The sequence below is a fragment of the Branchiostoma lanceolatum genome, chromosome 6 (assembly GCF_035083965.1).
Source record: "Branchiostoma lanceolatum isolate klBraLanc5 chromosome 6, klBraLanc5.hap2, whole genome shotgun sequence".
Classification (NCBI taxonomy): domain Eukaryota; kingdom Metazoa; phylum Chordata; class Leptocardii; order Amphioxiformes; family Branchiostomatidae; genus Branchiostoma; species Branchiostoma lanceolatum.
In genome coordinates, this window is record NC_089727.1 from 9,570,709 (window position 1) to 9,595,305 (window position 24,597).

General features: G+C 40.7%; 2 protein-coding genes, 1 long non-coding RNA gene and 1 other non-coding gene across 6 annotated transcripts in view; 3 read left to right on the forward strand and 1 right to left on the reverse strand.

Annotated features, from left to right (window-relative positions):
- Positions 1 to 315: 315 nt before the first annotated feature.
- On the forward strand, positions 316 to 12,530 carry LOC136436470 (dnaJ homolog subfamily A member 3, mitochondrial-like). 2 transcript variants are annotated; one of them, XM_066430470.1, is made up of 12 exons: positions 316 to 540; positions 1,370 to 1,509; positions 2,182 to 2,262; positions 2,609 to 2,833; positions 6,617 to 6,769; positions 7,967 to 8,114; positions 8,446 to 8,510; positions 9,058 to 9,186; positions 9,562 to 9,677; positions 10,223 to 10,320; positions 11,042 to 11,181; positions 11,638 to 12,530. In XM_066430470.1, the coding sequence occupies exons 1-11, from the start codon at positions 363 to 365 to the stop codon at positions 11,164 to 11,166; spliced, it is 1,458 nt and encodes a 485-aa protein (XP_066286567.1). In that variant the 5' UTR covers positions 316 to 362; the 3' UTR covers positions 11,167 to 11,181; positions 11,638 to 12,530. The 2 variants fall into 2 exon arrangements, with proteins under 2 accessions (XP_066286567.1, XP_066286568.1); XM_066430471.1 differs by lacking the exon at positions 11,042 to 11,181.
- Positions 3,203 to 6,198, forward strand: LOC136436471 (uncharacterized). Its single transcript, XR_010756052.1, has 2 exons — positions 3,203 to 3,937; positions 5,015 to 6,198. It is a non-coding gene; the product is annotated as an uncharacterized lncRNA (long non-coding RNA).
- Positions 12,531 to 15,032: 2,502 nt separating the features above from the next.
- On the reverse strand, positions 15,033 to 15,104 carry Trnaa-ugc (transfer RNA alanine (anticodon UGC)). The gene has a single exon. It is a non-coding gene; the product is annotated as a tRNA-Ala (tRNA).
- A 259-nt stretch (positions 15,105 to 15,363) lies between these two features.
- LOC136436472 (F-box/WD repeat-containing protein 7-like) overlaps positions 15,364 to 24,597 on the forward strand; it is a 37,668-nt gene continuing 28,434 nt past the window's right edge. For both annotated transcript variants that reach the window (XM_066430472.1, XM_066430473.1), the window contains exons 1-2: positions 15,364 to 15,890; positions 17,936 to 18,292. In XM_066430472.1, the coding sequence (XP_066286569.1) occupies positions 15,783 to 15,890; positions 17,936 to 18,292 (465 nt within the window). In that variant the 5' untranslated portion in view covers positions 15,364 to 15,782. The remainder of the gene's footprint in view (positions 15,891 to 17,935; positions 18,293 to 24,597) is intronic.

Below are 24,597 nucleotides of genomic sequence, written 5' to 3' on the forward strand. Positions count from 1 at the left end.
GGACGCAAGTTGATACGTAAATGAACCAGATTTTACACGTTTTGCGTTTTTCGTCGTTTCTTAATGGTGGAAATGTGACAAAATGACGGGAATATGTTGGAAATAAGTAACAAATAAGTTATAAATGTGAATCTTAATGTAGATCTTTCAAATTCTTATTATTTGTAGTATTTGCCCACCAGATTCTACAATATGCCCCTTTAATAGGCGTTTGATAGGGGACTGTTTCTTAGCTGCAGTGAGAATTGTCGTCGGTAGGTGGCTCTCGTGACTGTACTGTACACTCAGATCTCGTCATTAAGTCTCGCGAGAATTTGCGATCACTATCCATACGCTTGCGTAGAACAGCAGCCGAGTAAAAAATGGCGGTGTCCCGGTTTTGCCGAGTGAACTTGTCGAAAAATCTTCATATTTCCGCTTCGCACAGAAATCCCAGATTTCCAGGGGCAGGCAACAGCTCCCTTATAGTTTATTTCAGAAGTTTATCGCATTTTAGGGCTCCAGTATGTGGATGTCAAGCCATTTTAACGGGCAGAATAGGTGAGTTTCGTAACCTTGCCATGCCGGCTGCGCACATGTTTGTCTGCTAGCTCGTTCTAGAAAATTCACGAATTGAATTTATCCCAGAAATCGTAGCTGTCACCGCATTTGATAATAGGTGTTGTTCTGTGACTACAATACTAGCATTTTACAAAGGAATTTCACAAGACAGTGTGTTGAGTGCCAATAAACTTTTGCGTCATAAAAAATCAGGAGGTTCGGCTGTTGTTCACTGTAGAGGTTACGGCATGCGTCATCCATTTTGTGCAGCTGTAGGTCAAGTCCACAGTAGACCCAAAACACCAATCGTAGTTGTTTGTTGCTGACAGTTGATCTAACGGTCGTGAACTTGAACTTGTGCAACTTGTCTAACCAACAAAGGGGCATTTTCATGATGTATACCAAATGCAGAAAATGTTTGCGGTGGTTTCACAACGAACTTAAATTAAAACCACCGCGAATATTTTTGTCCAATACTGTAGCAGTATGTGACTATAGCACTGCCTCGGAACTAAAACCACCGCGAACACTCCATTTTCCCCTTAGCACGAAATAAAAACTACGCGAACGTATACTGTAAATCTGTAAACTTTCACCGAGATTTATTTCTAGCAGTTACCTCTCAACCACAAAGTGAATCGACAACATAGATATGTGTTTCCAGTGTATATTAGTACTGTACCAGTACCTACAAAAACCTCTTTGTCCCTTTTACAGTGAAATATTCACCTTGAAGTTGAACAGTATGTTGTTGTCCTTTTTTAATGTCTATTATATCGCTAGACGTGGTCTCTTAGTATGATGATGATATTTATTTTGACTTTTGCAGCACAACAGTGGCTAAGGACGACAGAAGGGATAGCAGGGTTCCACACTTCATCAGTTTGCACACAGAGAAAAGACTTTTACAAAATATTAGGAGTTTCCAAAAATGCATCCCAAAAAGATATAAAGAAGGCCTACTATCAGGTGAGAAATGCATTTTTGTGTTGTCTGAATATAAGTCAGAGAACATTGTTTTCTGAAGTCCTGCGATACTGCTATTTTTTTGTTGTTGATGAAACACCAGGCCAACGCTACTTCTGCTGTTCACATACTGCAATGGTACTCACTACCTTGTAGATCTGATGTTATGAGGCCTTGTCAACAGCTCTATGCAACTTTAAAAAGCAGCTCTTAACTCTGGCCTCCCGCGCAGCGCCAACGTTTAGTTTTTTTTTGAGTGCTGATTCACGATTTTCAACTTATCGGGGCCAGGGTCTTTTGCCAGGGAAATCGTATTGCCGCCCACGGGAAGCCTTTTTTGATACAGAACTGGAGCAGGCTTCCCGTGGGCGGCAATACAATTTCCCCAGCAAAAGGACCTGGCTCCAATAAATTGAAAATCGCGAATCAGCGCTCCCCTCCAAAAATAAACATGTGCCCGGGATGCCTGCAAACTCTAGGATTCACACAAACATTTATGACATGCCAACCAAATGTTGTTTGCGATATTGTGATGAGTCTGCTACATTGCAAAAGTCGCTAAGTTCTGTTGTGAAACTTTTAAAAGTAGCTGTTGATTCTTGGATTCACACAAACATTTACATCATGATATTGTGATGAGTCTGCTAAGTTGTGTTGGGTACTCTTGTATTTCAGTTGGCCAAGAAGTGGCATCCAGACACGAACAAGGATGCTAACGCTGGGAAGAAGTTTGCAGAAGTTGCGGAAGCATATGAGGTAAGATGAAGAAATATTTTGGAGAGAGGACACCTCTCAAATTTATCTGTCACAATACTTCAAATTGTTGTGTCAATGAACTTGTTCATATGTTAGTTTGATGTACTGCTTTTCTTATTTTATTTCTTGCTGTTGTATATTATTACAGCAGTTACCATATATATTGAAACTTTTACATTGATTTTACTTCTGCAGTTTTATGCAGTGACCTCTCCACCACAAATAGGCATTTCTGATATATTACTACTGTAGTTAAAAACAATGCACCCACCCCCCTCCTTTCTTGAAATAAAACCACTGCAAAAAGAAATTAATTTTCAGTATTTCATTGTTTGCCTGCTGGTAGATATTAGGTGATGACCAGAAGAGACGGGAATATGACACGTTTGGTTCGGCGGGTGCGTTCGGCGGCACGGGAGCCAGTACGGGACATGGCTTCTCCCAGAGCCAGTGGTCTACAAACATCGACCCCGAGGAGCTGTTCCGCAGGGTCTTCAGCGAATTCTCCAACCAAGGGAGGGGCGGCTTCCAGGGATTCGATTTCGAATCACAGTTCGAGCAACCACAAGAGGTAGGATTTTTTCCTTTCCTTCCAAGAGAGTGTCTGTGTACCTCTCTGTATGTTTTTCTGCAGGAAGATGGCTTGTATATTTGGTGTAGTGGTCTGTGCACTCTACTACTTTGCTAATTCCATGGAACCAGCATCCCAGGTTTCATGCCTGGTGCTGGGCATGACTGACTTGTCCTTGGAAATGGGGACATAAAGCCAACAGCCACATGTATGAGGAAGCTTATAGTGTCAAACCTCTGCACGTAAAGGAACCCAACACACTTATCAAGAAGAGAAAGTGTCCTTGGCTAAATACGGAAGCAATTGCAAAGCTGCATTGCATTACTAGCTAAAGAAAAAGCGTCATGCTTAGTCTGAGGACTGCACCTTTTCTTGTACTAGGTATTCCAACGCTACCGCGAAAATCGTCTACCGCATGGCGATCGGTAAATTTTCTACCATCTTCCCACACCCGCGGTACAAAAACTATTCGTTTTTACAGGCAAAGTCACCCATGAAAATAAAGGATATAACTTTCTCTTTCTTGTGATGTGTTTGTTTTGCTTGTAAAATATTTCAAACGCCAGAAATTTGCCGATGAAAACGGCGCGGCGTAGCGCGCGCGGCCGTGATTAAAAAACATGGCCAATTTCTCTTCCGCCTGCACAGAATGTGACCCTGAGTTCATGGCGCAATCGCATCGCCGTCTTAGACCGCAGCAGAATGAAAATGGCGCCATTGGAAAGAGCAGATTACGAGCTTAAAATCGGTACCTGGAACAAAAGGAAATTTTAATTTTTTGAGCAGTAAAAGTCGATTTTAAAAAACTCATCGATCTTTAATGATAAAATTTACCACCTAAATTTAATTTTTTCTTCTTGTTCTTGGTGTCAAATTGACGGCAAGAAACAGGGCTACGTTTTGATGTAATCGACATGTTTATATCATGCACACCGGCGAAGCGGGAGCTACTTATCCCGATGGGGGTGGCCCTGTGATTGGATGGTCGCGCCGCGCGATCCTGACGCGCGAAATTTGGACCTCTGCGTTCCTCAGAAACAGAAGATTTGTGACTGAAGGGGCACAACCAAATCCTTTCTGATGCTTTGGAGCAAGAAATTCCAGGTAAAATATTTTGCAGTATTTTTTATTTATAGGGTTGATAAAATGTATTAATTTTTATTTTATTTATGCCTGCCTGAATGTGTGCATGTTTTTTTTGTAGGGCAATGCCAGCAATGTAGTTTCAAAAGCAATTGTTTTAGTCATGAAAACAATGAATAACATTACAACTTTAGAGCAGTTTATTTCTTTGTTATTGTGTTATTGGTTATGTGAATCATTGTTTGCCTTGTTCCAAGTCTAAAATACCATTGTGTATTTTGCAACTTGTTGAACTTGAGGCACCGTGGGCCCCCGGTTAGGGGTCAGCCGGGGAACCTATGCCCAATTTTTCTGAAAATCTTACTAGTGTTCAAGTTTGTCTCTTTTTGATGAAATATTATTCTGCTTGCCTTGTTCCAAGTTTAAAAATACCATTGTGTATTATTTTCACTTGTTGAACTTGAGGCACCGTGGCCCCCGGATAGGGGCCAGCCGAGGAACCTATGCCCAATTTTTTCCCAAAACTCTGACTTTATATGATATTGAACTTTGTCGTTCTTATGAACGAATGCTAATTGCCACAAGTAGATAATCACCCTTTGGACTTCACAGGATCACTGAGAGTTACATTAAATGCTATTTAGGAAGTTATAAATTGCCAAGTTGAAAGAAAGTATTCAGGGATGACATTCATCGCTTACGATTTAAAAAAAAAGAGTCATGACTGCCAGCATGCAGAAGAATCAATGGTTCTTTTCTCCTTGTGAGGTGAAACACTGTTCTTCTTGTTGAGTCTGGTACAGCGACATCCATGACAATCCCACGTGGTACCCAGATGCAGTCGTTGAAGATGGAATACAAACTGTCTCACTCACATTCTTCAGTTATAGTCATTTATCTACTTAATCTATTCATTAAGCGAAATGTCCTTGTTGCTGTATCAGAGAGTGAGTCAGTGAGTGAGTGAGTGTATCATGTAGCATTTGTTCACATATGATATGTGCCAGTCTGATTCTTTCTTCACAATCATAAGAAAGAAAATTGATATAAATGCAAATCAGTATAGTGATGTTAACAGTCTAAATATTTGTTTTTCAGGAGGAATACACCACCTTCCAGATGTGTCAGACATAAGAACAGCAGAGAAGAAATTAGTAATACATGACCATGTAGTATCTACTGAAAAATGTACTAACCCACTTAGGAGTGGGAGATGTTGAATGGTGGAGGACAAAGGTATGGTTGGTGAGTTAACAGTTTAGTTATGCCACCAGTTCAATTAAGACTTAGTGTTTAAACAGAGGAAAACAATGAAATTATGAATGAAAAGATATAACAGTTGCTAAATGTATGTGTTTAGCAATTACATTGTAGCTTATAGTTATACATTGTTGTTGTGACTGAACTCTATTGCAATGATGATGATGTCCACTTCTAAAAACATTAATGTTGATGATAGCCATGGATGAGTAGCCATGTTCTGTAATGTGTACATGGGACTGTCATGATCATCTAACCATGAAAATGATGAAAAGTAAGCTGGTGGTTGCAGTAAGAAGTTGTGTACATTGCATTCTATGGATGAACGGAAATATACCTGCAAAAAAATCATAGAAATCTGTGTACAATTTGTATACTTACTGAAGACAGCCTCTGACCTTGAAAAACGTTGACCTTGTCATAATAAGTGCAATATTTACATTGTCTAGCTATAGTACAAACATCTGTCATATATTGTGTAAGTGTAAAGTTGCAAGTTGTGGTGATGTGATGATGCAATGTATCGTCTACTAATATCAAGTGACATATTCACAGTACGCAAATTCTATATTTGACCTTGACAAAGTTGACCTTGTTATTAAGGTCAACATTCTATGGATAGAACATATTTGTGAGTAATAAAACATAATGCTGTGTATTGTGGAAAGCCGTGAAGTATGATACTTTGTCGTGCTAGCTACTGCATGTACTGTACTGATAATACTGGCTAAACATCAATGGGTCCGTAACCAAAAATGTGGATTTTTGACCCCAAGTCAATCATTTTGTGAGGAAGTACAGGTGAGGTGGCTAATATTGTGTGAAAGAACATCTATGGGTGTTGCTATGTTTAAAATATCGGAAGACAGGGGTGTTCCTATAAAAAGATACAGGTGAGTGAACTTTGGAGGATTTTTCCTTCTCTTGAGGTCAAAGGTCACGGTACCACCTGTAAAATTTATCATGAAAGGCATATTTTCACCCTGTATAAGATTATAATAAAACGACATGAAAGTCCAGAACCCTGTGGGATTATTCTATGTAGTACATATTACCAATAAATAACATAAAGTAAGCTTTGCAGCATTTACTTACCTTTCTATTACCTTTTAAAAAAGGTAAATTATTCATTTTCACAGTTAATTCCCACGGCCGGCCTTTCTGAGGGCCGATTTTGGCAACTTTGTGGAGCCATATCTCGGCAACCGCTTAACATATTGACTTCATTTAAAAAGCATTTTATTTCATTTGATTAGCTCTTTCAGGAAAAGTAAATATCATCAGTGTATCATGTTTTTAAAATTTTGGTTGGAATACCTACTTGTACAGTTGAATATGACATGATTTCATTTCCATCGTTCATTCAAACACAGTACTTTGTGAATACGTGTTGAATATTTTCTTCTGCACTGTTGTAATGCTTTACTGGTTTCTCCCCAGTTTGTGATGGACTTGACATTTACCCAAGCTTGTAGAGGAGTGAACAAGGAGCTGAACTTCACCATGATGGACACCTGTCCCAGATGTAAGGGGAACAAGGCAGAACCTGGGACTAAGATAACACGCTGTCAGTACTGTCATGGCACCGGACAGGTTAGTATATTATGATAACCATCACTAGAAGGCTGTGTTTTGGATAGTGTTTGTTTTTGGATTTGTTGTTGTTAAACAGCAAAACTTAGAATGCTCTGTGATCACACAGACACCCCACCTCCGTCAAAATGTAGAAATAAAAAAATGCAAAATATTTGAGGGACATGAAAACACTCTCTCATTCGTTGAACCGCTAATTGGCATGGTATCATTGGTTGAACGGCTAATTGTGATGAACAGTCAAGATCGGTCTATTTGGTATGTGGTTAGGGTTTAATCTACTGAAGGGATGGATAGATTTTGGGCCCCTTGGTGACTTTCCTTGGTACTGCAGCTTCCAGTTTCCTTGACATAGAGTACTGTTTGTTGGACTACAATTAACTTATTGATAACACATGGTAATATATGTTATATCCCCATTTTGATTTTGAAAAAAATCACTCTTGCATGGTGCGAAATACCTGGTTGCACGTTGCACAGTGCAACAAGATTTCGGTTGGTGCAAGTTAATTCCAAACCCAGGTAGCGCAGTGTGCAACCTTATATTTTGAGCCAAAGATTTCAATCGGAGCCCTGGAAGCTCACAAAAACAGTGTCACTCTCATAAAATTCAGTAAATCTTCAATTGAAATAAAGAAATCAACACTTCTTCGTTTTAAACCATCCAAAACCCTTCATAGATCGTGGAATTTGAGCTGAAAAAGACAAAAACACACTGCCCTCAGCTAAACAAGATGTTGTTAGGTCAATGGGAACACAATACTATCTAATATATATTTTGAAATGTTAGTAGTATTATACGCTACATACGAGCTTGATTTGAAGAAATCGGTGAATGTTGCTGGAGCAACCTGAAATTTGGATGTGCAACCTAGCATTTGCCCTTGGTTGCAACATGGGCAACCTGGCTCAAAAAAGTATTTCGCACCCTGCTCTTGTCTACTCTAACATTCTTAGTTGTTCATTGAAAAGCAAATAACAAATACAATATTGAGTTAGTCTGTATAATGATGACCTTTGACATGTCAATGATTACAACCCCTTGCTGTTCACATCCTGAATGTGACAACTTGGAGAAAATATGCTAATGAGGTATGTGTCAATCATTGTGAAAATGTGTTAATGACCATGTTCCACCCCTATGTTTGAACTAGCAAAACTGTTTGTGTAAATATTTGTGTATTTTCCACTTGCTAGGAGACAATCAACACCGGTCCCTTCATGATGCGCTCGACGTGTCGGCGGTGCCGTGGCCAGGGCACGCTCTACTCCTCCCCCTGTATCCTCTGCAGAGGGCAGGGCAAGACTCAACAGAAGAAGTCAGTCATGGTACCTGTACCGGCAGGTTAGTACATTAGGTACCATACTATTCCCACAAAACATACCATCTACAAGATTGAAACATTAACAATAGTAGCTCTACAGTCACACAGTGGAAAAGCTTCTTGCAGCGTTTTGAGTTTGTGGTAAAGAGTTCATTGCGAAAACCTCGAACATTTCTGCATTAACAGTACCATCTACAATGTATATAAGGCAATAGGGTGTCGGATCAGAAGAATCCAAGAGGAAATGTTCTGGTTATTTCTTAACATACTAAGTTGAATCTACCTTTAGTTAACAGTATTACTTTACCAAGTGATATTCACGGATCTTACTCCTCCATTCCATCTCACCAGGTGTTGAAGATGGACAGACTGTGAGAATGCCCATGGGAAGCAAGGAGCTCTTTATCACATTCAGAGTGAGTACAGCTACTCAACAATAGATCAGTCTTTTCTATATAACATTTATCTATTGAAAGCTTATGCAAAATAATGATGACCTTTGACATGTCAATGATTACAACCCCTTGCTGTTCACATCCTGAACGTGACAACTTGGAGAAAATATGCTAATGAGGCACGTGTCAATCTTAGAGAAAATATGCTGATGAGGTATGTGCCAATCTTAGGTAACAGAACGTAGAGTTATCCTAGGTTTGGTCTCCCGTACCTTGTCATTGACTTAATGTCCTGCAATATTTCCAGTCTGATCCATAGGACAAACAAAAGGAGAACACATTGAAGCCAGAATACTGTCTTCATTCAGTGCACACTTTAAATATCTTTGGTAAAATTTGTCAGATTTGCAGCAAACATGGTCAGTTATTGGTCTGTAGCCTGCCAAGGTTTAAGATGTTAACCTTCTCCCTGCTGCCTAACTCTAACCAATAGGAAATTGGGTGACAAGCGGCTACCACAGAGTGCTATAGGTTAACTTGTTTTTGTTGTCCTGTGTTTTTTGTCCAGGTTGCGAGGAGTGACTACTTCCGTCGGCAAGGTGCAGACATCCACACGGATGCTGCCATCTCCATAGCTCAGGCCGTTCTCGGGGGAAACATGCGCATCAAGGGCATTTATGATAACGTCACCATCGATGTAAGTAAAGTCTAGATACGTGAAAACATTTTAAATTCTTCCCATACCCTCTCAATGTATATGAGCAGTGCTGCTCTCAGTTTCTACTGTCCTTTGACCGCACAGGCTACTACAGCAGGGGACTAGTCAACTGGTAGTGGTGTTTGTTCAACTCCAATTCTCTATTCCACAGTCTTTTTTCATTGTTAAAAACACCAGGCCAATGATTAACACTACTTCTGCTGTTCACATACTGCAATGGTACACACTACCTTGTAGATCTGATGTTATGAGGCTGTGGTAAAATCTCTAAGTAATTTTTTGAAAGATTGGATATTGTTTGGAAGTGTTGTTTGAAAGAGTTGTGACTCATGTGTCCCATTGGTTGAAACCTAGATCCCGCGAGGGACCCAGTCGCACACACGGCTGAGACTGCCAGGGAAGGGGATCAAACGTGTGCAGGGGTACGGCTACGGTGATCACTACGTCCACATCAAGATCAAGGTCCCAGAGTAAGTAACACATACATGCATCCATCATCTTGTAATTTGTTCACACAGCTGTGAAGGTGATGTTACTGTAAATGTTGAAAGGTTTGCGGCGGTTTTATATTCTCTTTGACCTCTTCACTGCAGAGTCATGGCACTGCAAATATGCATTTCCGTTGTATTACTACTGTACTGCAGGATTGTGTCAACTGCAAAATTAAAACACTGAAATCTGCCTTTCCCCTCCTGCTTCAATAGTATGATGTTGAAGAAACTTTATATTACTTTATATTATATTATATTATACTAATACAAATGTAGTTCTTTAAACCATTGAGTATAAGTAGAAACACCCATGGCAGCTTTTGATTTCACTCTCAAAAAGACAGGGAAAATTATGGTATGTTATGGATATTCCCAAATCAGATGCATTTTCATGCTAAGACAGGGAAAAGTTGGCAGTTTGTATATGGAAGAAACTTATGATACAGACTCAACAGACATTTCTGAAGACAGCATTTAATAACCGCACTTGAGACTTAAACTCCATCTTTCCCTGTGTCCTATAGCTCCTTGTCGTCAAAGCAGAAGGCCCTGGTCATGGCGTATGCAGAAGAGGAAACCGATGTAGATGGCACGGTGCAAGGCATCACAAGCACTCAGGATGGTGGGTACTAGTATATTCATGGTAGATAAGGCCTAGGAAAATTGTTGTATTTCCAATTACAGTCCTGAAAATATTACAGTCCGTAGGTAGGTATTCTCTTTCTACATCAACTAAAGCCTTAATCTGTTAACAGAGAATGAAATAAAGGAAGTCTGTAATAGAATAGATCAAAAGTTTTATGTCACTTGCCAGCAGTCGACCCCCGAAAAATTGTTGCTAGGTCAGTCGTGTAACCGGAAACACAACATTTTTTCCTAGGCTTATAATTAAGTTATATAGCTTTTAGCCTCTTCTTATCCCTCCTTCTGCTACCTTTTGCTGTATCCAACATATAAGATGGTGCATGCATAGAATTAGCCCTCAGTAATTAGCCCTCAGTTTGCACATGTTGACCATAAGCTAGCATACCATTTAGTTACCTGAAAACGCTGTCCACTTGGGTATGAGAGTATGCTTTGAGAAGTTCTTTATTTTCAGTAACTCTCTGTAACACAGATTCAAAACACTTGGAAATAGCAAGTTACAAACTGGCAGTTACTCCTTGTGATTCTGTGATTGTAGTATTCTTTTCTTTCATACTTCTAAACAAATAGTAGGCAAGCCAAAAACAATCCCTACCATCTATTGACTTGTTGGTTGCCCTTCCTCAAAGCTGAGGCCAAATCTGTAACTGAAAAGCAAAGACAGTTTTAAAAAGCAGTTGTTTCCCTCTGTCCAACAGTGGAGACAACCCGTGTTCAGGCTAACGTTGAGGATACTGAGGAGGTAGAGCAGAAACAGGGTGGGGGATTCCTCAGCAAGGTCAAGGACAAGATTGTGGGGTGGCTGGGCAACCTTCAACGATAGCGGGATTTCTTAGAGGTATGGTAGTCGATTTCCCAGACTTTCTGTGATTTTTCCTAGTATCAAAATGTTTCCTAGTATCAAAAACAAAGAAATTGCTTGATCTACCTCTAAGAAATCCATCAATGACCTGCCTACCATTGGTAGTAATAGGGCGAAGGGGAGTACTATTATATCTCACTAGTTTGCCCTTTTGGGGAGAATGTCCTCCTTTGCAGTATTCCTGTGAACTACTAGGTGGTGCACACAGCCGTAGTGAAAAGTTTGCAAAGCATGATGGAAAGTCACGAGATGCCGCCCGTCATTTCCTTTGCCATTGTCATTGTGGGGTGCTCATGGGTAATTTTAGAAGCCTATTTTATTAACATCAGATACAAAATCTCTCCCACTTTGCCTTCTTCCTTGTTATTTTTCTATTACTTTTCATGTTACATTTGACATACCCTCTGACGAGTATCGTTCTATTTGACCCAGGTGGGAAGCAGGCTATAGAAGATGAGGAAGGCTTGCTGGCCAAGGTCAAGGCTGTTCTGTGCGGAGACTGGCTGCCCAAGCGCAAGATCGGACAGAACTAAGATCTGAAAAAAACACTGACTCTCCTGTCTACAATAATATGCCACCGTACTCTGTTTCATAAGGTTATAATAGGGGAGGTAGACAGAGGTAGACCAGAAACTTTTCCTCCCTAACTATTGTTAAACCAGTCCTATAAAACCCCATAGGCGCCTCAGTGTACCAAATTGTTGTCACTACACAGGTAAGATAGTAACTTCACCTACTGCCTACCTGCCTAACTATAGTAACTTTGTATGTATACGAAACATTGTATTTCACATTACAATCTGGGCTCCTCACCAAAAATTGAATGAAGTAACTCTTTTGCATTTGCATATGTTCTACACACGCCATCTATTTGTGAAGATTGTCTAAGAGTCAGTGAAGGGAAAACTAATACAAATGTAAGAGACCTCTGATTCATCATTCTTTGTCTTCTTCTGTGTAAAGTTTTAGAATATGAATAATAGCAGTCTTGATGTTACAGATGTAAATGGTGTGAGAATTGATGTAACATTGAAAGATTTAAAGGTACAACATGTACAAAATGCACATGATTTTATTGGTCCATGGTTTGGTTTGAAAATACAGTATATGTACAGGCACAGTGAGTTTACAGTAGGTTGCAGTACTGACGTGCCAGTGGGGAACCCTAGCTGTTGAAGTAATCATTGCAGGTTTACAGGCCATGACAATGAGAAAGTGCTGTTGGTGGGCTCAACTCACCTCAGCAGACTTGTACCTGTCTCCCAAATTATTTTTTGGAGACTGTAAGAAAAACACCCACAAGTACCAATAAAATCTTAAACACATTGACTTGTCCAAGTTGTCATTACAATGTACCTCCTTGAAAATGTATGTGCTTTACTGTTTTATCCATACTGTGATTAAGACAGCTCAGAGATAATTGCAACCTAAGCAAGAAAAGCCTTCAGACAAGAAACTTACAAAAACCCTGAACATTTCATGGTTATTAAGTTATTTTAGCTTAATATGCATTGTTTGTAACTGGTATCACTGGTCAACATGGCAATGTTGTTACTATTCACGGCATGATGGAGAGAAGGAAGGCTTTGGTTATTTCTAAAAATCTGTTAGAGTTGAAACTTCGCTTGCCATCCATTCAAATGTCCTATATGTTCACCTGACCTGGCAATGGGGACTCCTGTTGTAGTACGTAGTCATTGTAGGTTGACAGCCTGTGAACGTGACAATGCTGCTGCAGTCATCACCTATAATGCCTGATAGTTACATAAAAAAAGACGTTGTTACGCGCCTGTTCTTCGAGCAGGAGCTGTGATTGCTGCATAGGCCAATCCGTGAGCAGTAATTCCGTCACTAGTCCTCGCAGAGGAAAGCTGCGACGTGCCAGGTTGTGTAGACTTTTTTGCTGCAGTACTGACAATGATTAATAAGAGCCGCTTTTGATCCATCAACCGCATTGACGTACCGTACCGTGAGCGGCACTAACCATTTCTCAATGCTCATCGGACTCAGAAATAGCACCAATAAATGGAAAAATCGTTTTATTTTGGGGTAACTATATTGATCAAACAGGAATGGGAAAACAAGTCACTTTATCTGGATTGAGAACTATATACACTGCTGCTGACGTGACACAAAATAGTGTTTCTGAAGACGACCTAAATTTAACGTAAAGCAGGGACCTATGGATCCATGCATGCTCCCCATTCAAACCAAGGCAATCAGAGATGGCAGACTTCACCCCTCAGATGGGACAGACTGATGACACTGATGACAGAACATGGACTTTGAAAGATGCGCGCGCGCGCACAAAGTTCACATGCCAAGTCGTTTTAAAAAGGTTTAATTTATGAGAAGTTAAGATACGAGCATAATGTCCTTGCTCGTTCATATCGTTACCGCATACTTTCTTTGATTTTAGAGTACCAAAAGTTTCCAGGGAGAAAAGTTTTTCTTTCCAATTTTCGTGCAGTAGTACTATTACTACATCAACAGCTACAGTGCAAGAGTGCATACCCACTCGGCCAGAGCTGGAGCTATTCTTGAACGCGGTGAAAAACATATGAACATTGATTGAAAATCTTTTGACACACGCACGCACGACACGCGCGCACACACACTCACGCTCGCGTGCGCGCGCACACACACACAAACACATACATACACACAATCAAACACAAACAAACACAAACAAACACACACGTCACAGTGAACTGTTTTCCTAACTTTCCTAGATCCTCTTGACGTTCCAGACATTCTGGTTCTTTAACCTTTTGTGGTCTAGTGTCAGCCGAGGGCAGGCAGTTCGCCGCCCTGTCCCAAGAACTGGTCTCTCAACATGGTCGTCTGTACCTCAGGAATTCTCAGTGTCACGGCCGTTCGTCATGGGTGGGCTCCCGGGTGGTCAAATCAAGGAGGTTTAAAATCAAACTCCCTTGGTCAAATAAAACTTCAGTGTAATGATCATCACGAAACACCGTAGGTATGTAGCCTCTACCAGGCTCCAGAGGGGGCTGGAAAGGGTAGAAATTGGCCAAATAGACAGATACATTAAACATGCCAGATCATAATGAGTTAGTCTGCTAAAGGATCCTAAAGGAGTATAGTACTTTTTTTAGTTTATAGCGGACTAACTCCTCTGGCATGTTAGTCTCTATTTGGACAATTTCTTCTTTACCCTAGCCGCCTCTGGAGCCTGTTACTGAGGCTAGTAGATATGGTCTAGTTGACCAAACGGCCAGACATGAAACAAACTAAGCAATGGGTGACTAGCTTGCTGGCCAATCAGGTATGATGATTTCAATGACTACCTAAATGGCCTTTTAATACAACACATCATGTTGTCATTCATTATTTTTTGCCACTTCTACTAAATTCATTCATTTTTATCAAGGACATCAAGGGGTATTAAGGTAATGTCTAATCGAGTTTACGAGTATAGTTTCCATGCACATTTGTGGTTTAATTTTCACTGCTACTTGATGAAAAAGACAGGCACTTTTGTCTTTTTAGGCGTTTTTGTCGGGCTTTCTCTTTTTTCTTTTTTTTCTATTCCGGCCGGCGGATAGAAACTTTGATGATAAAGAAAACGGGACGAAATAGAAAGACGGCAACTGCTGAGTGCCTAAAAAGACGTCAAATAGCAGAACCTCTGCTTAGAGAGCATGAGTGACATGCCAGGAGACTCAGAGTCAACGTTATATCCGGCCACAGAATTTCCGATTTGCAATCGCCCTTGACACGTCCCATTGTCTCGACATTTCTGTTAGATGCGCGTGAGGAAATCAACAGTGCACAACAATATTGAAAAGGAAAGAAAAAAAGACTTGTGGAAATGCCGGGGATCGAACCCGGGGCCTCACACATGCAAAGCGTGCGCTCTACCACTGAGCTACATCCCCTTTCATGACGTTGCTAGGGTCGTCAATAGGTTATAAACAAATGAAACAAAGCTAGTCACATTTACTTCAACATTGCATTTGTTTCTGTTTATCAATCAGTATAGGCCGTTCGTATTGTTTGATTCTGCTACTTATGATCATTTTAATACTGTCAATCATTTGCAAATCCTTTGCCATTCTCAGTACATCGTAGCCGCCCACTTCGGGCGTTTTCGTAGCCGCCCACATCGGGTGTTTCCGTGACTGTTCGGCTATTTCCGTGAATCGACCGGAAGACCACGCAAAATGGCGGCTGAGGTGTCGGGTCGAGAGGAGTGTCCCCCCGTCCGTCACACGCTAACTTAGCAAGACGCCCGTGTCTACATCCGATACCTTTCTCAAGACGCTGACAGAATGGCCTGGGAACTTGGGCATCGGGCCAGCCAGGTTACGTTCCAATGCTGCATTCCTCAGCTACCGTTCTAATAGCACACGCGATCGGAGAGACACAGGCGACTACTGAGGTCACTTCACAGGGGAGGGCGAACCGTTCCCACAGCTGCCGCCGCCGCAATTTTTCCGTCGGAAAATCCCAAAAGACCCGCCTTTCACTCTCGTCGGACACTTGAGAAGATTGCAGGTGTGGCACCTGTCCACATTACGTGTTGTTTTTGATCTGACGTCTGACGTGGGTGTGAAATGGCGAACGGAAAGCGTCTCGACATCAACGTGGCGACAGTGGAAGACCTGGAGCGACTGAAGGGAGTCGGTCGAGCCAAGGCAGAGGCCATCATCGAAGCTAGAGAGGTATGTGAGAACTCCTTTACCACTTTCTTATCTTTCTAACTATTCAGCTAGATTTGTCGGCACCTTTGTTATTCGTCTAACCTTGTCATAAATGACTTGAGCTTCGCGCGCCTTTCCTGTGACCTCTGCACCCAATAACGTAACAGAATATTACGGAAACAAAACAAAAACGCGACTTGCAAGCTTATAGTTCTCATTCAAAACTATTTGACGTTATCTATGACTTGTAATATGTTTAGAAATATGGCGAAAATTGTTCAGGGATTGTTAAATTAAAAGACATGAATGGTTGAGGTTTAAAATGAAAGCCGGTGTTGGCGAGTTTTCCCCTGCCGCTGCAAGCTGACACGGCCAGCGCTGTGTTGACACTAAAAATACCAAGGTGCAAATTTACATCCCGTCACTAGACCATGTCCAGCCTGAAAACGTGCTGCTGTTTGGAACCTATTTGCGTCCTATTTCGTGCGAAGATTGTGCTATTTTTTTGTCACAAAGCTTGTCGTAGGATGAAGAGACAAAGGCGGAAGAGACGGGACAAGTTCCCTTTGTTTTGGCGACGCGGAGAGAAATACAGCTGTCCCGGGTTCTTGGTCCTTTGCCCCGACTATACGGGACAATAAGTTTGTTTATGGACTGGCATGGTTGGAATTCTTTTGACTTGGCCCCGTCTCTGATTCCTCTCAAAGACCCCAGTATAGGACTAGCCTGCCTAAAATACATGGGGAAAGAAAACTATAGCTGTAACAGTTGTTGTGGTGTGTGTATGGCTTGGGACTCAGACAAAGGAATGAGAGGGAACAAAGGAGGTGTGAAGACTCAGGTGATGTGAAGTCCCATGGGAACAGACATGTCTTCTAGCTTTGTTGTAAAATAAACTCTCTCTTTCACATGCTGTTTGGTACGGAACTGTGAAAATTTTCGCTATGTAGACGGGAGAGAAAAATCACACCTCGCACTTTGGTGACAATTGTTATAATCTCATCAAAGTGACTCCTAAACTCATTGTAGTCCCCTGTTGTTTGATTTAGCATTTTTTTCAGATGACAATATATTTCATATTTTCTGACTTTCTTTGCAGCAAATAAGAACAAAATGGTAACATACAGAAAACAGCACATAATATTACCAGACATGCAATAAACACAAAAAATAGCAATACAAAAATGCAAATGTAAGACATATCAAATGAAGTAACATTGATATGGTAAAACTGGGAATACACTTTTATGGTAATTTTCAATTTTTGCATGAAGTTTACTTTGTAATAATGTAAACATTTCATCCCTGTCACAAAAAATCCAAACCATATTCTGTTTACTTCTTTGTTGTTTACATTATACATACAGCAACTTGATCAAGATAAACTCAAAAATGATTATGTAAACTGTAGACTTTACTCTACCAAATGTGTATTGCTGAAAGAAAACAAAGCAGACAGACAGACAACCCCCAGCGAGCGATGGTGATCTCAGTGTATTGTCTGGGGTTATTGGTGCAGTGTGGTCAATGGTCTATGACGACAATCACTGCTCTAGTCAAACCAAACTACATGTTGCCATTTAGTAGTACAGTACCACACCAGATGTTGTTTGTGGTGTGATGCAGTAGACATAACTTCAGCCTTGCTGCTTTCGTCATGCATGGCCTCCGCCACTGGTATGTCTTGGCACTGGTAGCCACAGTATTTAAAGAAACTCCAAAAGGAAAGTGTTTGTGGCTAAGAAGTGGTATAGAATTACATTTTCGGTCAGTAAGCACTTAGAATGCACGTCTGAGAACCTATAACACCAGCAAAGGTAGGACAACAGGTGAAAATGAAACACATGGGCAAAATGTCCACTTCTTACGTCAGACCTATTTGCTTAGTAACTTCCTAGAGTAGAGGTTTGTTTTATTCTTTTTACCACGGTAGAGCCCTTAGTATTTTCTTGGCACTACTATATAACCATTGTACGTTTGTTTTACCTTGCTGTACTTTTGTAACATAAGCAAGTAAGTATACTTTTGTATCAGATCCTAACGTTTGACCGTAATTCATGTTCCAGGTACAGGGAGGTTTTGACAACCTGGAAGCATTGACTAGAGTCCCCGGTGTGGGAACCAGCATACTGGAGCTGAACCGTGGGACCCTCATCTGTCACACAGGGACCAGCCCTAGGAGAAGCCCCCATAGAATATTCAGTAGGACGTTAGAACTGAGGGGACGGGAACTGACCAGGCCGAGCACAAGTAGGGCTATCTCCCCTCCGGCCGAGACTGACCGGCCAGAGACCTCGTCAGCCATGCGAACGCCAGAGAGAACGCCACCGGTCAGCAAAACTGCGCCGCACAAAACGGAGGGCAGACATAAGCCATCGAGAATACCTGTACCAAAGGGGGTGTCATCATGCATTAAAAACCTGGTAGGTGGACATAGTTTCTCTCCAAGGTTATACTTATAGATTATCATATCTGGTAGGTGGACATAATTTTTCTCCAAGGTTATAGATGATAATATCTGTCTTTTTAGACAGAGTTTTTCTCTCAAGGATGGATACCAGACACTTTTGATGGGTGTTACACTGAAACTGGTAATGACGTATCATGTGTTGCATACCGTAAGACAACTTACTACCGTATGTGTAACTGTTGCTGTAGGGCATTCACCTCGTGGGCACTAGAGAAAAGGTTGACACATGTCGGCATGTGACCTTGCTATGTATGTAGGAGTTAATGACTAGATATGACCTCAAAGGTTAGGATACATATTGATTCTAGTTTAGAGTATGGCTTTTATCAGAATAACTGGTGCTAGATCAAGTTGTCATCTTTGAAAAAAACTTGATACACATAATACAATGATTCAGTATCAGCTCTTTTGCTGAGATAGCAAATTGAAAGGTTACATTCATTATTTCAGATAGTGACAACGTGTACATGGTAGCTTCAGGCGTTAGACTTGGGCCTAATACCTCTGCACGTTTTAAAAAAACCTAGTGTGCTTGGCTGAAAACGTGCAACATAGCGAAATCTCATTGTACTATCTGTCGTTGAAAAAGCATTATCATACATCTGAAGTATTATGTTTTGCGTTGGACCTTGACCATTTTCTAGTTTGTCACTGTGAATCATTGTCTGATCACCTTTATTGTTAGCTGAGGGTGTAACAGACTTTACACACTGACACGGAAGTTGAATCTTTTTCGTTTGTTGGTTTTAACAAAGTTTCTTTTGCCAGTTTTGGACCAACAGGAAAGGAAGCTAGTGAAAGTAAATTGCTAGTAAATGTAAGTAAAAGTCAGCCAGTAAAAGTAAATTTCTAGTAAAAGGAAATAATTTCTGACTGAGGTCTGTTTTTTCTATGAAGCAAACCTCCTGGTTAAACTGAGCTTAAAAGGGCAAGATTTCTGCCAGGTTTACTTGTAACTTTCTCAGAAATGCTGTCAGGCATGTATACCCTGCCAATGCTTGTCAGCTATGTCAATAGTGTGGTCTAGAGGAGGATGCAAACAGTTAGCAGACCAAATAATTTAAACCAGTCTGGGTAAATGTAGAACGTCCATCCTGTTTGCGGTCTGCAAAATAAGGATTAAAGGGAATGGGAGACATGTTTGTTTTTGTACCAGGCAATATTCCACATGTAACAGATATGTAGACGGTTGATTAGATTTGTCCCCACCTTGTTTGATGCTGGTTAGAGTTACCTGTAAATCAGTGGCTGCAGTAAAGCAAAATTTTGTTCAAGGCTTCTTGCATCCGGTCCTAATCTCCAAGCAGATGTTGGTAGGTAAAATTGTTACGTTTTAGTACCTGGATACTACTACTACTTTCCTGGCTGCCCTTTTCAATTATAAACTGTAAAAATTTTAACCACACAACATAGAAGTAGAAGATTTGTAGTATGTCAGATGTAACGCTCTGTTGCTTCGGTAGGTGTCATGTTCTTTTCAAAGACATCCCTGCATTCGAGTGGTAGATGTTTCTTTCTTTTGCATACAAATGATACATAATCTAAGCAATGGTTTTCTCTCCTGTTTAGATTGTGGATTTAAAAAAAAACATTTGTTATTATGATACAGTTTTTAACAATTGTCCCCTTAAGAATTGAAGTATGGAGCAAGATACTTTATTCTAAATGACAGTTCTTCTTGTGGCCCTTATGAATGGCAGTGATTTTACATGAGAGACAACTATTCAGATATTTCCCAGTGAAAGATACCCAGCGGTGTTCTAAGGAGAGCCAAGCACATTGTTCGGTGTCAAGGGCCACAGCTTTAGATTGACCCTCTGTCACGGGTCTCATTTTCTCCGTGCCATTGTTGACCCCATTGTTCTCTTGTAAACTGGCCAATTGACTAACTGAAGGGGAAAGTCCCAATGGGGGAGGATCCTAGTTCATTGTGTTGAGTTCCGTGATTGTCCATAGTCGTGCTAAGGGGCAGTTCACATGAACACTTGAGTGGGGTAACCCCCGGGGTCTGGAGGGTCATTCCCTTGTTAGGGTAATGGTTAACCCCCACTGTCCTGTCTGTGAGAATGGCAGAAGGGTTTTTTCACATAGGAATCCATCGCTTTGTCAATGGCGCAATAAAAAGACTCTTTCTGCAGTTTGAAAATCTTAAAATTCAGAGATTGCTTGTAATTTCTTGAATATTCACACATATGATAGATGTTTTTCTACCACCCCAAATATGTAAATGCTATCATTTAGATTTTTGCATGTACCAATATCATAACATTAATGTTTCCTACTGTGCCAAACAATAAAGAGATATATATTGATATTTAAGAATGTTTTCTTTCAGTGAGCATGAATAAATTTGTAGTACTGAACCGCTAGATTTACACAGACCTCCTGTAGTTTTGAGGATTACCACTAGTTTTTAGTGTGCTGGAACACCAGGGTCTCACGCTGTGCTGCTGTTAAGATTCTACATCAAATTTCAAAACAATTAGGTCTTCACCATATGGTTCCAGGAGAAAATGTCCTCCCAGTGATAGGTTTATTGTGTGTGATTGTCTCACAGCAGTTGGTGGGGATACAAAATAACAACAGTGTAAGTAAGAGACATTGTAAATGCATCTAAGTTTGTGGTTATTTAATTTTCTCGGTAGGGAGAAAATGGAGTGTTTGTGATGGTTCTTAGTTTGCGGTTGAAACAAAATGGTAGGCAGGCAAAAGACAGAATGAGCTATTTTTAGTGAAGAGGTTACGACGAAAAGCTCAAGCTGGAAGGGACTGCAGTTCATGGACCAGATTGACCTTTGTAGGGGGCGTTAAGCATTCTGTGCATTGTATGGGCAGGTTCAGGTGCCAAACCCCTGCAGGTTTAATTAAGAACCCAAAACCATGCCTTGTATGGATGTCGCTGTAGCTCATCTGGTAGCAGCCTCACAGTTGAGGTCCTGGTTCGAATAAGTTGCTAACTGGAAGACCCCAATTTGATCCAGGGTCAGGGCATCTTGGTTGGGGCTGCACCCATCTTTCAGATGGGACGTAAGTCCAGAGTTCGACGAGGTGCCTCCCTGTAATGATATACCCAACTACCTGCTACTTGCTGCTCTATGTGCCCTGCTACTGAAACTTGCTGCCCTATGTGCCACTAGGCACTACAAGGGTCTGAACGAACCATGCCTTGTGCCTTCTCTTCTGAGGCTGGATGACTGATATCCAATGAGGTGAATGACTGATGTTAGGAGTGGTACTGCTTTAGTCCCTTTAGAATAACCACCAGGAACAATTGTCCACTATGTCTCCTGTACCACAACTCTTGGAGAAGCTCCCAAACATGTTTGGCAGGTTACCAGTGAGGCTAGAAGGTGTTGCTGAAGAATTTGTCTGAGAACAAGTGCCCTTTGTGTCTTAGCCAAAGCCTCTCCACCAAAAGGGCTGTCTGAGCTGAGCATTCCCCACCAGTGCAAGTTGTAAGGGAGAAGCCAGTCTTCTGGGAAACTTAGCAACAAAGTAAGGATTTAGCTCTAATCTTGAGAAAATAAGTGGAAGCTTTGAAGTTCCTAAAGACTTCAAAACAACCTTTTTAAATTGAGTTTCCCATTGAGAATACGGTTAGAAAGACAGTTATTCTAACACCATGAAGGGATGTGTTACATCGCACATTGGCACCCCTGAACTGTGTGTTAATGCCGAGGTCAAGTTTCAAAGTCTTACCACATGCCACGGTCAAGGTTAGGTTCCTCTCCGTGGTTTAACTTTAAGATAAAGCAGGCATTTGAACCTTGAGATATCACTGACTGGAACACTTGGTCCTGAAATCTATCCTGTCAACTGGTTTAGAAAGAACAGCACTGAATAAACTAAGGAATGTAGTGAATATTGTCTAAGAAATACTTATGTTAACATTGTTTCCGATTTAAGATGTAAGAACAAAATATAATTCACTAATTGGTTGCAACAGTTGTGTCTAAATATTGTCCCTATAACTTGTAATGGGCCGGCCCAAAGAAACCACAGTCAACTTAATTATATTTTTGTACTGTAAACTAAAGAAAAGAAAACATAGGAATTTGTGTAACCAAACTGAGAGCCCTTCTATAAAAACAAATCTTTAGATAAAAGTCTACTTCAGTGTAAACAGTAGCCCAATATATCTTGTGTCTGGGTCCTGGAAGGGCAATGATATTTTAGCAGGACCAGACCAGAGACAGAGGTTGGTTTGTGTGGCTGGCACATTGTCACACTTACACAGGGGCGAATTTGCATTCTGCGCTGTCAAAGCAGTCTGTGACAACAAAGCGATATTGTGTCCCTGGTAGGGGAAGGTTTAGGCAAAACTCTGTACCAGACAGGTGTTTCTGTCACTCCCCTAGCTTGGAATTTGAAGTGGGCTGAGGAGAGGGGGTACTTGGGCCGACCGTGGGTCAACGGGAGTTTGCTCAAGCCTGGTAGGGTATTCATAAGTTTCCTTTAAGCCGGCAAGACAAAAACAGTGTCTCTTCTGAGGAATTTCAAGTACAGGGGTCCACACACGTGCATAGGTTGTACGTTTGGCAGTTGTTGCAGCACCCAAGAGTAAAGTACGTAACAAATGCTCATATGAGATTGCATGTAATTTTTAACATATTCATTACTGTATCATCGGTAGGATGCTGTATATGCTATAGTAGGTCAGTGACAGTTCCTATATCATTAATGATATGGGAGGATAACCCTTCTGTGCAAGACGTGATATTACTTTATTGATTTTGTGAACCCTAATATGCCAAGGCTATGATTGACATCCCTACTTGTTTTTCCAATTACTCTGTTCACTGTCAAATACATGTCATTATTACCATGCTGAAATGAAATTTGTACATTATAATCATCTGTTAGACATCTGAAGGATACAAATTTAATTGGGTTGTTATATTATAACAGCTGAAAGTTTAATTCTGAAATAATGACTTACTGTCTTACATGTAGGTAATATAATAAGAATTTGTCAAATTTTTGAAATCAACATTGCATCATTGTTTTTCTCTTAAAAATCATGGTCGAACACTCAACAGCATATACTTTTTTCAAAACCAATATCTTTTTTCATGACACATGGTTTCGACCAATATCGCAGCATGCATCTAATATACACACGTCACCTGATCTGTGTATGATATGCATGATAAGCTGGTACAACTGTAGACCTATCCTTGGGATGCCCTTGGCATTCAGCAGAAATAACAATGAGGGATCTCATTGGCCATGTTGACAACTAGATTTCCATGGGGAATGAGTGGGGTCAAAGGGAAGTGTCCCCATGGGTTAGTACAACATCATTTCTGATGAATGAAGAGCTCTTGAAGTCTGTGGTGTGACTGTCAAGTCTTCTGCCTCTATACATCTTTCAATTGTGTATTCTTTCTAGTTAACGAGGCAGGCAAAGAGGTCTTGTGGGCTTGATCTAATTTCAAGTGTAATTGATTTTTTTGTATGGATGATTTGGGAGGAAGACAGTTGGTTATGTGTGGGCTAGTTCATTTTATAGCAGGGGGGCAATTCATTGTGAATGAAAACCAGAACTTAGTAGAAGGGGATGTTTTGTATTGTGTTAACTTAGGTGAAATGGTAATACAATATAAAAACATCCCCATTGTGTTTAGGGGTACCTCCAAAAATTCTGGAAACAAACTTTCTGAAACTAATGAGAAGATGTATGAATCTATCTTAATATGTGCAAAAGAGACCCAAAATTGCCAAAAAATATTAAGATAGCTTTAAGTGTAGGATATCTCCGAGATTCAATTTTTTGGGACATATGTATTTAAGATGTGGTTTTAGAGTTGTGAATAAAAGATTTTCCTTTTAGTAGTTATAGCTTTACCCTGTAGATAAGGGCTACATGGTGATAATACCCAGGATCAAAGCTGTACATATCTGCCCTGTGACCTACCATCAGAGCCATGTGTGCCGGTGCAGACATTCTGGCAATGCCTGGCATTCTGTCGCCACTTTCGTCATAAACAAACCCCAGACTGTGACTGGAAGAGCAGGATTGTTATACATGTGCTTTGATACGTCTCGACCTTACAGCCTCCATTGCCATTGGCAGTGATCATTCTCTCAGTATCTTTATTACCTTCGCCAAGAAGGTTATGTTTTCGTCAGGGTTTGTGTCTGTTTGTGTGTCTGTCTGTCTATGAGCACCATAACTCGAGGATACCTGGATGGATTTTCTTGATAAAGTCGATACTTGGTATGTGGGAAGATCTTGGTGAGACCTCAAAATGTTTT